At 32.1% G+C, this 14484-nt stretch overlaps 1 protein-coding gene across 1 annotated transcript in view; it reads left to right on the top strand.

Moving 5' to 3' along the window:
- Window positions 1-14484, top strand: part of LOC127735871 (sodium- and chloride-dependent GABA transporter ine-like) — a 73938-nt gene that overhangs the window by 42910 nt on the left and 16544 nt on the right. The window contains exons 5-11 of the mRNA XM_052246271.1: window positions 902-1034; window positions 3185-3361; window positions 4170-4276; window positions 7666-7790; window positions 9280-9383; window positions 10292-10432; window positions 12480-12576. Coding sequence (XP_052102231.1) covers window positions 902-1034; window positions 3185-3361; window positions 4170-4276; window positions 7666-7790; window positions 9280-9383; window positions 10292-10432; window positions 12480-12576 — 884 coding nt within the window. The remainder of the gene's footprint in view (window positions 1-901; window positions 1035-3184; window positions 3362-4169; window positions 4277-7665; window positions 7791-9279; window positions 9384-10291; window positions 10433-12479; window positions 12577-14484) is intronic.

Here is a 14484-nt window from a genome sequence, read left to right as displayed (position 1 = left end):
TTTATGCATTAACTTTTAAGTAACAGTAACAGTTCATTTCATCTTGTTTTGTTTCGTTTCGTTCCGCTTTTATTCCGTTTCGCACTTTACAGGTTCCCCTCTTTTCGCTCTTTTATCTTTATCAAAATTTCAAAAATTCAAACTTTCAAAAAGCGAAATAATCAAAACTGCACGTTAAGTTTAATACTTTTAAAGTTTGATCAAATATCTTATATATCAAATTTAAAAAGGATATTTAGAATTTTAAAATTTTAATTATTTGGTGAAAATTTCAAAATTTCAAAATTTTTCAAAAATTTGGAATTTTGATATTGTAAAACTTTTATACACATGTATCAAAATTCCAAAAATTTAAAATTTGAAAACTTTTTAAAATTTTGAATTGATAAGTGTTACACGGACCCAAGCTCAAAGTATTTAGCTTGCTGATAACGACCTTTCGCAATGCCTAAATCAAACTTTAAAAATATAAAAGAGAAATTTTAGTATGGCCTCTTGTATGGCGATAAATATTACATTAAAAGGACGGCTAATGATAATTTTTTACCAAACCTCATCTTGCATATTAGTTTAGTAGAATAGATAATAAATGAATGATATTAAAGATGTGAAAATATCTAATAAAATAATTTCAAAATTGCAGAGTGAGTTCATAAGCTATATGAAAATAAAAGTGCACAAAGTGAAAACCATCTAAGCCAAATTCTCCCAAAATGTTAAACGATTGTGTTATGACGTAAAACTGAGAAACCATTTCTGCTAAAATCGCACAAATGCTTACAATGATGTTATGACGTAAAACTAAGAAACACATTTATTTGCCGTAGGATTACCTATAATTTCTAAGTGACTGTTATTCAGCTTTTATTTTTTTTAATCAAACAAATGCACTTTGTTTCAGTGAGAAGTTTTTGCAGAGATCAGATGGTATTGCCGAGCCTGGTCACGTGGTATGGTATCTTCTGCTCTGTCTGTTAGCCACGTGGATAGTGATTTATTTGCTGACATTTAAAGGAACAGCTGTATTTGCAAAGGTTAAACATATAAAGTTAGATGTTACTGTACCAAAAACAAAAACAAAAAGAAAAACTTATCTGATCTTTCAAGTTCAAATCTTAGTATGTATCATTTATCCGCAAATGTGTTTAATCGAATGATGCCTTCAGAAAAATCCACAGTTGACATATTATTAAAGGTTTCTTCAAATATAAAAAATAAAAACATTAGTATATAACCACTAAGTAGAAAAGAAGTAAGAAATATTGACAGACAGTCCTTGATGTGGTTTTATACATCGTGTAAAAATGCCAAAAGAGGATTAATACATGATTAAAGATTATTAATAAGGTAGAAACAGCAACAAAAGTGAAAACAAATACGATTGGATTCACTTATTCTATGCCACAATGTCACTGATGAATATCGTACTATTATCAAAGCTAGGGGTTGTGTAAAATTCCCATTCTTAAAGATTGATATATGAAAAAAATCTGTTATATCATTAGAAGAAAACTAAATGACCGTAATTGATTGAATGTCGGAAATCTCGTCGTCACGTGACTGATTAATTCAATCCAGTTCGAAATCTACTCAGACTTTATAAAACGTCACCAATATCAGAGCAGAAAGTTTATGAACCAAGGTAATGTCAAAGAACGTCTTGTATATTTTTAACCTTTACTGTTCAGTGTATTTTTGGTAATATACTTTTGACGTGGATCGGTATTTATCCATCCCGTCATTGAGTTATTGTGCTATGGTCATTATTGCATTCTTGTCTTTCATTTTTGCTTATGTACTTTGTCTATAGAGTGTCTATATGCGTTTTGGTTATTTTTGTAATGAAATAGTTATTTCTTTTTATAGTGATTAAGATTATAACACAATGTTGACTGCTGTACCGCAGTTTTTGACATTTTTACCTATTATGTCTGTTTGTTTTGCTTAAACATTGTTGTCAATTAAATGGAATTCTATGCGACTGTCATACAAGTGAGAGGCTTAGCTTGCTATAAAACCAGATTTAATCCACAATTTTCTACATAAGAAAATGCCTGTATCAAGTCAGGAATATGACAGTTGTTTTCCATTCGTTTGATGAGTTTGAGCTTTTGATTTTTCCATTTGATAAAGGCCTTTCCGTTTTGAATTTTCCTTGGAGATCGGTATTTTTATTATTTTACTTTTTGATATGAAATATAAGAAGTTAGTTAGTAATCGTTTTTGTTTTACAGAAAAATAAAAATAAAAATTTTAGTCACCGAACTATCTTGCTACATAACTAAATAAATAATTTTTCTGTATTCTTATCATTAATTTTTTAATTAAATCATTTGACTTACATCCCCTACTAAATCTATTTAGACATTTTTCGGTAAAATTAAAAAAATGAATTCTATCTAAGAGAAAATTCCTATCATATAATGAAATTATTTGCAATGATAAGTCACGCATATAAATGGCATTTTTTTTTTGCATCAAAATATGTTATTTTCAGGTAAAATTTTCAGAAATCATTTGTGGTGTTTTTTTATCCATATTTGTAATACTCTCTTTATACATGCATTTTTAATTATATGATACCCTTTATCATATGCGATAGAACTAGTTTCTGTTGTTTGTAAATTATTGACAGATGTGATATCTAAGTCTAGCTAGCACATAATATCGAGCTTGATATATGATTTGTCAGTCAATAAATCACGTGATTTCGAACTGGATAGAACATCTGCCAATTAATCAGTCACGTGACGACGAGCTGGATGAGATTTCCGACAATCAATCAATTATGGTCAACATAAATAAGTTCGACCTTCGAATAGAAATAGGGACGAAGAGTTAAGCTACATACTTTCAATAGTATTTGTAAACGCGGTATACCAATATCAAAACAGAGTTCAAAATTTCGATTTTCGATTTTAGGGGGTCTACCAAATATTAGAAATACAAAAATATCAACAGTTGAGGAATAAGCCCAAAATATTATAAAAAGGAAATAAAATCCGAATAAGGAGATTAAAATCTTTTATAATCACACTTTTCAGTCTGTATACGGCCTTAAATAAAATAAAAAGGAATAAGGAGATTAACATCTTTTATAATCACACTTTTCAGTCTGTATACGGCCTTAAATAAAATAAAAAGGAATAAGGAGATTAACATCTTTTATAATCTCACTTTTCAGTCTGTATACGGCCTTACAACAACAGCCTTTATCCTGTTGCTGGTGGTTCTGGTATATGGGAGATTGAAAGACAACTTGATAAGTTATTCCCGCCATTACGTTGTGACTGGAGAAAATGAAATCACTGAAATTGAAGACGTTAGGACAGTATCAGTTGTTCACCTCGGATCACCAGAAGTAAGAAACACACACGAACACACGAGCAAACAAACAGATACAAACAGATACAAACACACAAACCAATGAGTTGTCAATTCAGATAGTTTCACAAAGTCTTTGTAACAGACATAGTTTGTAGCTCATATTGACTTATAAAATAATTACTCGGATAAACCAATCTCTAGGCTACTTTTAAATCATTGTTTTATTAAGAAAAATTTACACCTTCTTGCTATATATGAATAAACGGAGGTGTTAAATATTGTTCAATATGACATCACAACATGTCATAATTTATCTATGACATTTTCTGATATTCTCAAAAAGTAATTATCTGCCGTGATATAAAATTTCATCTTCCTATTTTCTGTTTCTTAAGCCAATATTACCATATCATTACATATTCCTTGGAACACCTACAATCATTAAAACATATCTGATGTTTAAACATGACTAGACAACTGACAAATTGAAGACAGCCTTATTTGACAGAATCTTTTTTTTTTCATTTTCTATATTATGCAATTGAATAGAACATAATGAGATGTGATATGACTGCAAATGAGACAACTATTCTCAAAAGACCAAGGTGAATGTCAGTGTCAATTCTCATATGAACAGTATTATTAGTTACAAAGTGTGATCTTATACAATATAAAAGGGGCCAGTAAATTTCATATGGGGCGAGAGCGAGCGAAGCTGTTTAGGAGGCAAGATCAACTTTTAAAGTTTCATATGGTACGATACAGCATCAAAACAAATACATATTTCTTTTATTCTTGTATTATGAATATAATAGTAATGATCTTCATTATTCTTGTTTAAGTTATGGGTTGATGCACTGCTGCTGCACATGAATAGTATTGGCTTGTGGTCCGGTGTACTTCCTCTTTTAGGAACCAGAATTTACAACAAGAAAATCGTTGTCAATTTGTAAGTACATAACGCTTACATTTGGTATGTATAATATATCTTTATGTTAATTTGTAAAGATATATACTAGTATATGTACAGGAAGTGAAATGATTACCCTTCAGCAGCTCATGTGTTCCTCCAGGTTTCCTGTAAGGTTATTCAATCTTTGAGCGTTGAGTTTTCTTCTTTTTTTTCTATTGGCGATGGAGTTGTCAATCTTATGGTTTTTGATTACTCCTTTTGTATAACTCCCTTTGTATATCTCTTCCTACTATTTTGTATAAATAAATATTCGTTGTATAATAGAATATGATCGTGATGTCCATGTAATTGTCGTGCGTACAACATGTACTTCTAAAGAAACTTTCTCCAATTACATTGCATATCAATAGTTTGGGCAGCCAAAAAATATAAAACACCCTGGTAATCATTTATTATCCTCTGACATATCCGCTAGTGAAAAGGTCGATGTATATTTTGGTATATGGATTTCTTGTAACTTGTAATAGCATGTGCGTCTAGAGAATCTTTCTCCACTATAGATGAATAGTTGGGACAGCTTCATTAGAATATTTCTTCAGTTACACTGTAGATTAAAAGTTGGGACAGCTGCTTAAGAATCTCTTCAGTTGTTACAGTGCACAACAATGAAAACAGAATCGAGTTCGTCTTACGTGAACTTTTCATAAATTTTAGCTAAAAACTTAGCTTTATAAAAATTTCTTAATTTTATGAACTGAAAATTTAAAAAAAAAACAAAAAATATTCTTTATGTTAAATGTTCATAGATCTCGCCTGAAATGAAGTCAGAAGAGATTCATATAAGTTTTACTATCCCGATGCGGCTTTGACAATTTGAAATTCTTACTATCCATCTCACACTTAGGTCGATCGGAAATATTAAAATAGTCAAACATAAAACCCTGGTATCCAGTTATTATCCACTTTTCTAGTTCATAAAGATATGAAATTGTGAAAATAAAATCTTACTTTTCAACTAATTCAGGAAAAGTTCACGTAAGGAGGGATTTACTCGATAATGACATGGTTGATGTTTTTTACGTAACTAAATGAGAGGCTAACACGTTTTGGTAGATGGATTCCTTGTAATTTAAGACATATTTTATTAGACAAATATTCAGTCATGTTCCAGCTGCCCTGTTATGTTTTTAGAACTTTCCATGATTGATTAATAAGTTTTACTATGAGGATTAGTAGTGTACTTTCGTGTACAAAATCTCATTTCATTTTTGCCTCGATTGCACAGTGCAATTTTCAATGTTTGATTTTTATACTTTTTTTGTAGCGACTGTGCATGAATGTAAATGTGACATTGCCCTGACCTTGTTTTATATGAAAATACATCAAAGGTAACCATTTGAATTCAGTATAATATGGATGTCACCATTGACTGCCTAGTTATATTTGCGATAGAACATTCAATATTTGTCTTTAATAACAATTTTTTTTATATCTATGTTGTCAATTCCTTTGCTGTGATATAATCGCCCTACTGTGTTTTCTTGCTCTATGGTTATAGTGAATAATGAATAGGCATTGCTGTTTCGTTCATTTTATTGGCTATTGTCTAATATAAACTAACATCCTTTTAAGAAAAATTTTAAAAAAATTGGCCAGGTTATACTGGGTTCTAAAAGACAATAGTGGACATATGGTCCATTGTACACGATCCCCTTGAAGAGGCTACTAGAAATCTAGATTCGTTGAAATTGAGTCCTCTCTAGAACAGAGCTGCTGAAAATCTGGCCTCATTGTACCTTGCCTTCTATTGCACACAACTGGAAAACTGGCCTCGTATGTAACTTGCAATCTCTTAACTACATTACCAGATCACTGGGACCGTTGTACTTGGTCTTCCATTCAAGAGACTACTGAAGAATTTGCCTCAGTGTACTATGTCCTTTCTTGTACACATTACTGGTACTATGATTTTGTTTAACTGGGTCCCCTCTAGAACAGAGTTACTGAAAAACTGGCCACATTGTACCTTGTCATCTCTTGTACGCACTATTTGAAATCTGGCTTCATTGAAGTCAGTCCGTATCTAGAACAGAGCTACTGGTAAATTGGCCTCGTTTTAACTTGTCTTCTCTTAAAAAACTACTAGATCACTGGTCTTGTTGTTCTTGATCTTCATTTCAAGAGATAAAACTGGCCTCATTCTACCTTGTCCTCTAATTTACAATATACTGAAACCTGACTTTGCTTAACGCAGTCCCTTTTAGAACAGAACTACTGGAAAACTGGCCTTGTTGTAGCATGTCATATCGTAAAGGACTATATGATCACTGGTCTCGTTGTTTTTGGTCTTCCCTTCAGAGACTACTGGAATATTGACCCTCTTCTACTATAACATAAAACAAACTTTAGGAGCAAATGTTGGACAAAAAGCACCGAATCAGTCGTATATCTATCCTGTTACGTTGTACGAATCTTCTATTGGTATTAAAATTACAAAGCCTATTGTATAGTGCAAAGCCTTATTCATATTCTAAACAGATAGAAAATAAGGCGATGTAATTTGATCAAAGTTTCATTACAATGATACAGTGTGATATAATATTATTAAAAGATAATTATGTAACTATCGTAACTAGGACTGACATTTATGTAGTGGACATTAACTTTTAAATATTTCATTAAACTCTTGTCATACAGTGATCAGACTATTCAAGATTATAACATATTTTGATTAACTGACTTTAAAACAACCATTTTGTATGGGTAGGTGGGTAATAAACGTCAAACTGACATTCTATGTTTTAATATTTTATATCTGGGACGATAACCAACGTGTTATCATGATAAAAAGATTTAGCCTTAGATACCAGTAAAGTCGCCAGCGGCTCTTTTCAAAAAATATCTTAAGAGTAAAAATACTCTTAAGTCATACACAATTCAGTATAACTTACGATCAATTTTAATCGTACGATTTTTTGTGAAAAGAGCCGCTGATCTGTAATTTAACAGATTGTGTCCTAGTATACTTGATTGTGATATTTTGTCAGATTTGATTTTCATAGGGGTTAATGCATGGATAGCAGAAGACGCATACCCTGTGGACGCAACCGGTCTCACTCCTTTTGGATTCATGCAATTCCCTCAAGTTTTGTTTGTTACCTTGATTTGACTCTTTTTAATCGATTTACTAACTGAACATCGGTAAGCTACTGTCGCCTATATTTAATTGTAGAAGGAGATGGTAATGTTTTACCGAAGGTGGTGTTTCAATTGGGACATTTCCTTCTTTCCTTTCATTGTCAGCATATGTTTTTGCTTATATCGAAACTTTATTTTATCACTAAAAACGTATGCCTTTCTAGAAATATTTTATATACTGTCGAGTATTATGTTGAAATAGAAGAGTTTTTTAATATATTTTCTAGGGCCGTTGCTTTACTAGTTATTGCATACAGTATATTCCCCGTAGTAACATATCTTGCACTGGAACCATATTACGATATGAGTTGGGATGAAGGATTCATAGCTTTACAGAGAGGTATCAAACCAGGTAGGTATTCAAAATTGATACTAATTTGATGGCGTTATTTTACACTCGGGTCAATATAAAGCTTGTAACAGTCTCTAATACTGTGGATTCATTATTATTCATGGGATACAAATTTCCGTTGATTTCGTGGGTAAACGTGAACCACGAATTTAAATGCTTGACGAAGTATAGATTTATTATAGGCTGGTATGCAGACTTTGGCAAAACCACAAAAATCGAATATTTGCGAAAATACAAATTTCCATCAATCCACGAAAATTGGTACCCACGAAAATAAATGAATCCACAGTATATGAAGGTGGAAAAGTAACCTCATAGATGTTTTATATGATCAGCTGAGCTTTTTGGCGTCAATAGCGCTGGATTGAATTTAATCAGGAAGCCTCAAATTTAAAAATAAAAACTGAAAGCCATGGATGTACGAATTATCAGTAAGTTAGGAGTTATATAACCAAAAAGGAAACAAAAAGAACATTAAAACTTATCTAAGGTCAACTTGCCTGAGGTAGTTGGAACCTGTAAATGCGGAAGAACTGACTGTTGAGGTGATGATACCCTCGGGGACTAGCAGTCAACAGGCAGAAGTATCGACAAAGTGCTAGAAAATGATATATGAATAACACTTTATACCTTTAGTGCTTCCGATGCAATTTTCCGTATATATCTTCATCAGAAATGCTCAATAATCGTGAATGTGGAACTTATTTTCTTGCTGAAAGCTTGGTAAAGTTTCTTACACGTAATGGAATTGGAAAAGTCTCTCAAATAACTTTATCATTGCAAGTAATAGAATAGAGAATGGAAACGGGAAAACGAAAAAGAGACAACAACCAGACCAAAAAGTCCGATTCGTACTGCACTTGTCCCAATCGAATCATACAATAAAACTTTATTGCAGGGTTTACAATTAATTAATATTTTTCTACACAAGGATGTTTTATTGAGAGGAGGATGTGTTTGGTTTGTTTTTACATTATAAACAACAAGCGATAGAAATATTCTCAATGATTTACAAAACCGCAAAAGTACATTTATAGACCCAATGGAATGACATGTGGTTAACATATGATAAAAACAGCTGCGTGACAATTATTTTATTGTATGCAGGGTCAAATATTAGTGGACGTGATTCAATCATTTACATCAATTACAGACAACTCTTTATTATATATATATATGTATAACATATCCATATATATTGACCGTTACTTCATCACTTGAAAAATAGAAATTGTAACTATACTGAGAAAAGCTCAAATCATGCTTCAGTTTTAAGAAGACAGCGTATACATTTAAACTATATTATGTACATATAGATCGACTGGTTTTTCTTCGATTTCATGTCATCCCAACAAAAGGTATCGCATTAAATTGTAAAAATATATAAAACATATAACACAAAATAATAATTATCAAAAGCATCTTTGATAACACTTATACAAGTAATAACAAAGAGTTACCATAACATAATGCATATTTTGTTTTAAAGGGTTATCATACCTGTTTCTTGGAGTATTTTCTACTGTTCGACATCATCCAGTTATAGCATTATGTTTGTTTATGTTTTGTTTTTTGTTTGGGATGATCCACCAGGTAATATATCAATTAAGAATTTGATACGACTCTACAGTTGTTTTGTATAACTTTTGAACTATGATAATATAACAAGGGCGTCATTCGGTTTAATTTTATTTTACAAATAACTCTCAACGGACTAGTAGCCTACTCGATCAACGTACTATCTTTCCTTTGTAACTTTATACAAACGTCTAGTAACAGACTGCGTCCTCGATAAACCCAATGATCTGCCCATGTCATGTCAGAAACCCCTAAAAATGTTGTTTGTAGTGATATACAATTGTTCTGTAAGTGAGCCTCTGTTACAGGAGAAAGTTACCATTTTGCCTTTATCAAACAGCATCCCTCTCATGTTCAAAAGTTCATTTATCTGTCTACACTTAAAAACAGGCAGAAGATACCAAAGTGACAATCAAAATCATAAGCCGGTGAAAAACTGACAAAACCATAGCAAACAAAACAAAAACGACGAAAAGACAAACAATTCTAAAACACACATAATCGGGTTACCCAGTTTAAATAAAGATTATTAGTTTGCTATCATTATTATTATTCTCATCATTATTACTCAATTGTCCTGATATTATCATCCTTTTCATACACATAATTTTGAAAGGATTGAGGAATATAAACATTTGTGTTTCATGATTAAAGGCAATATTTTGACATCAAACATTTTTCGTTTCCCTCCATTTAAGAGGGTGCTATCATTATGACGTATGCATTAAATTCTAACATATGTAGATCTTTCTTTGCCACAGCAACAGTAATAAAGATATCATATAATGTTAAAAAAAACTTTCTTTGGTCATGAAATATTAAAGGGTTAATGATCTTTTACTATAAGCAATATGGACTCAGAATGTAACGCAAATTATAAATCATTACTGTTATAAAATGCAATGATAAATGGATCTTTATAGGTGATTCATTTGTGTGTAATCTGGGAGTCATTGCTACCATCTATACCCAAGATGATTATGAAGAGGATCAGAAGACGCGAGTACCTTATTGGCATTGCGTGTCTCTCATCGGTACTGCTTAGTATTCCATTTACAATGCAAGTAAGTTGTTGGAGACTTTGAACTGTCATCTGCAATCTACCATTAGGCAAGACGTAGAGGTTAACACCTCCTATCACCCCGAAAACAGACTCTTTATTTACTGTATTCATTATTATTCGTTGAATACCAATTTTCGTGGATTTCGTGTGTACAGAGAAACCACGAATTTAAATGTTCAACGAATTACAAATTTGCTGTATGATTATATGCAGACTTTTGGAAAAACACGAAATCAAATATCTACCAAAATACAAGTTTTCCTCAATCCACGAAAATTGGTACCCCTAAAAAAATAAATGAATCCACAGTACTACCACTTGGTCGGTACAAATGTTTTTGTACTATAAATACGTGGGTATCAAAATAACCAGTGCTTCTGTATTAGCACAATTTGAGTGATACACGTTGCCTGTTAATTTCGTGTTCATGAAATTAATATGTAAGAGTGCTTTATCTAGTGTTGCGACTCCATCATGCAAGGTTGACCCCATAATTGTACATGTTTAGACGGAGCCTTTAAAATACCAAACTATTATTTTAGTCTTAGATGTATGATTTTTTTTATTAATTGTTATTGGCTTTGAACTAGTTGTCAGTAATTGCGAGTACTCTCAGATTTGTACTTAGTGTCTTTTTGTTGTGGGGTTGTATAAGAACCCTGCCACGTCCACTCTGTGTTTTTGTTAGATGTATTTCTTTTTGTACCCATCTGATGAGTAAATCGTTTTCCAACTGATTTTTATAGTTTGTTCTTATGTTGTACTGGTACACCACTGTCCCAGGTTAGAGGGGGGGGGGGGGGGGGGGGCGGGTTGGCGCCATCAAACTATTTTAACCCCGCCACATTATGTATGTGCCTGTCACAAGTCAGGAGCATGTAATTCAGTGGTTGTCGTTTGTTGCTATGAATCATATCTGTTTTTCGTTCATTTTGTGGTAAATAAATTAGGCCGATACTTTTCTCGTTAGAATTGTTTTACATTTGTCATTTCGGGGCCTTTTATATCTGACTATACGGTATGGGTTTTGCTCATTGTTAAAGGCCGTACGGTGACCTATAGTTGTTAATTTCTGTGTTATTTTGTCTCTGTTGGAGAGTTGTCTCATTGGCAATCATACCACATCTTATTTTTATATCATCGTCATTTTTGGTTTTTGTGGTCATTAGCTTTTAATATTCTTTTGTTTTCGCGACTTTCGATTACATGCGTATCTGCCGAATGTGTTTTCGTAGACGCTTTGGCGATACCGTTCGCATTGCATTTAGAGCTCAAACGATTTATTCAAGTCTTTCTGTGTATATTCCAAATAGATTTCAGAGTTTTTGCATCAGTAAACTGCTGTTTCCTCTTATTATGCCACAAAAAAAAACATATCATTTGTTTTTTTTTATTGCGAAATTCTAAAACCTGGTTATTTAGCTTCCACACCTGCAATGATGGTATAGAAATAAAATTGGGTATATCTTTGTATCGATCAAGCGAGTTAAGCCTTTTTCAGCTAATTTGTATAGTTTGTTCTTATGTTGTGCAGTTACATTACTGTCCCAGGTTGGGAGAAGGTTGAGCGCTCACAAACAAGTTTAACCCCTCGACGTTTTTTATGCGCCTGTCCCAAGTAGGGAGCCTATATTTCAGTGGTTGTCGTTGGTTCATATCTGTCATTTTTGCTTTTCGTAAATTGTTTTGTTATAAATTAGGCCGTAAAGAAAAAAATCTTGAAATTCGTAAATACCATCCTTAATAAACAATAATGAGAATATGTTATCAACAAATAACACTGAAATGTTGAGCATGAACAATACGTTTTATAACGTTATAGTTGTTCTTGCCCATTTGCAAATATTGTTTGGGATCTCTTTGTAAACACTAAATCAAAGAAAGTCATGGAATTCTTTACTTGACGTCAAAATAAAGAAATAGTTATGAAGGAATCATGATTTAAATCATGAGAAAAATATTTTGATTAAACTGAGAATTGGGGAAAGTGCCATAAATAAGAAGTTCAGACAAGTGTTATCTCTTTCTATGTTTGCTTACACTTGCAGGGTGGATTGTTTGTTTACATGCTTATTAACAGTTACGTAGATAGACTGGTGTTTACCCTGATTATTGTCAGTACTGTACCAATTATTACAGGATATTGTAAGTACAAATATTTCTACAAAGTCGTTTTCATCGCTTCTTATCTCATTTGTGTTTCACTACCCTGTATATTCAAAATGTTGATAATTAACAAGGAAGTTCTTGTGAAGTACCTTTTCCGTTAACTTCCGAAGAAAATATAGATTATCTTAAATTCGAAATTTGATAAGAGAAGTACAATAAAAATCGCTTTTCACAGTACATCCTTCAAGTTATAACTGATGAAATGTGCCTTGCTTAAATAGCAGGTCAGCAATAAAAACCACAAGCCGAAGAAATATGGACAACACCATTGTCAAAAGTAAAACGACAAAAACACAATTAACAGTCCAAAAACATTAAAAAGCTAACTTATATGCCCTAAGAGTCAGCATTTTCTACTCCACTAGTGCGGCCGTCGTGTTACTCCTGTAAAATAATATTTTTTGATATTCTGTGATTAAACAGCACACAATAACCAATTAGTAGTTCTTAACACATCACAAAACGCAGAAGATAAATTCTTGTTGAAAATGTGATATAGTTATGTACATGCAAATTTCCATTTCTTAACGTTAAACATTAGACATAGATTACCAACATCGATGATATCATAACATAAAACAAATAAAAAGATAATAACTGTTTATAATCACAAAAGTACTGGGAAATAGACAGGCGAAAAGTACGGGCTACTTTTCTATAATCTTTGTGTAATAAGGAAGACAACCATTGAAAAACAAACGAGATAAAACACAAAGAAAAAAAGGTATAAACAGACAAAAACCAAAAGGAATACCTTACTATTCATGACACAAAGGGCCAAATGGAAGTTTAAAGACCGCTCGGTCGATTTCCAAAACATGTACATAGTTTGTACCAATAATCAGAGTTTATGAACGGATTGTTCATTTTAACCATGTATATTGACCGAACCAGTCCCGAATTACATAGCAAGTCTTATACTGTAGTTAACAAAAAAGTTAAATGAAAATAACACTTTTTAACTTTCGTCCGTCCGAAGTGCTTTTCTTACTTTTTATTTTTAACTTGAAAGATGAAATCAATTTGTTTCAGCGTTTTATGCGAATGCTAATGGCACACAAACAATTTAAACACTGACATGTATTTGTTTAACGTTGGTCTTAATGAAAAGTATTATTACATATTTAAAATCTTGAAATTCTATATGAAGCAGTTTTAACGGAATCAAATATTGAATTCTTTTTGTAACGTTTATGTTAATATTCATGTCTTAACAATACATCTCAGTTATCGGTCTGGTGATGATGCCGAGATAAGTAATACAAATATCAGTACAAAGTATAATAGATATAAGAAGATGTGGTATGAGTGCCAATGAGACAACTCTCCATCCAAGTCAAAATTTAAAAAGGAAATCATTATAGGTCAAAGTACGGTCTTCAACACGGAGCCTTGGCTCACACCGAACAGCAAGCTATAAAGGGCCTCAAAAATTAATAGTGTAAAACCATTCAAACGGGAAAACCAACGGTCTAATCAATATAAAAAACGAGAAACGAGAAACACTTATGAACCACAGTAACAAACGACAACTACTGAACATCAGATTCCTGACTTAGGACAGGTGCAAACAATTGCAGCGGGTTTAAACGTTTTGATGGTACCAAACCTTCACCCTTATCTGAAACAATAGTGTAACATCACAACACAGAAAGACACACTATAAAATACCAATTGAAATGGCTTAACTCAATCAAAAGAAATATTAACACCTGTGAACATACAATGAACAAATAAATTTGATCTATGATACAATGTTAATACAAAATAAATAAACTAAGGGAAGAATAATTAAAGTAACATGTTATACCGCTGTGAAATGTTTAACAATATAAGAAAAACAATATGTTTGAACAAAAAAGTATAATATTTGTTTTGAAGACT

This window comes from Mytilus californianus, unplaced genomic scaffold (genome assembly GCF_021869535.1).
Source record: "Mytilus californianus isolate M0D057914Y unplaced genomic scaffold, xbMytCali1.0.p SCAF_3, whole genome shotgun sequence".
NCBI classification, from domain to species: Eukaryota; Metazoa; Mollusca; class Bivalvia; order Mytilida; family Mytilidae; genus Mytilus; species Mytilus californianus.
This window is presented reverse-complemented; position numbering and strand designations above follow the sequence as displayed.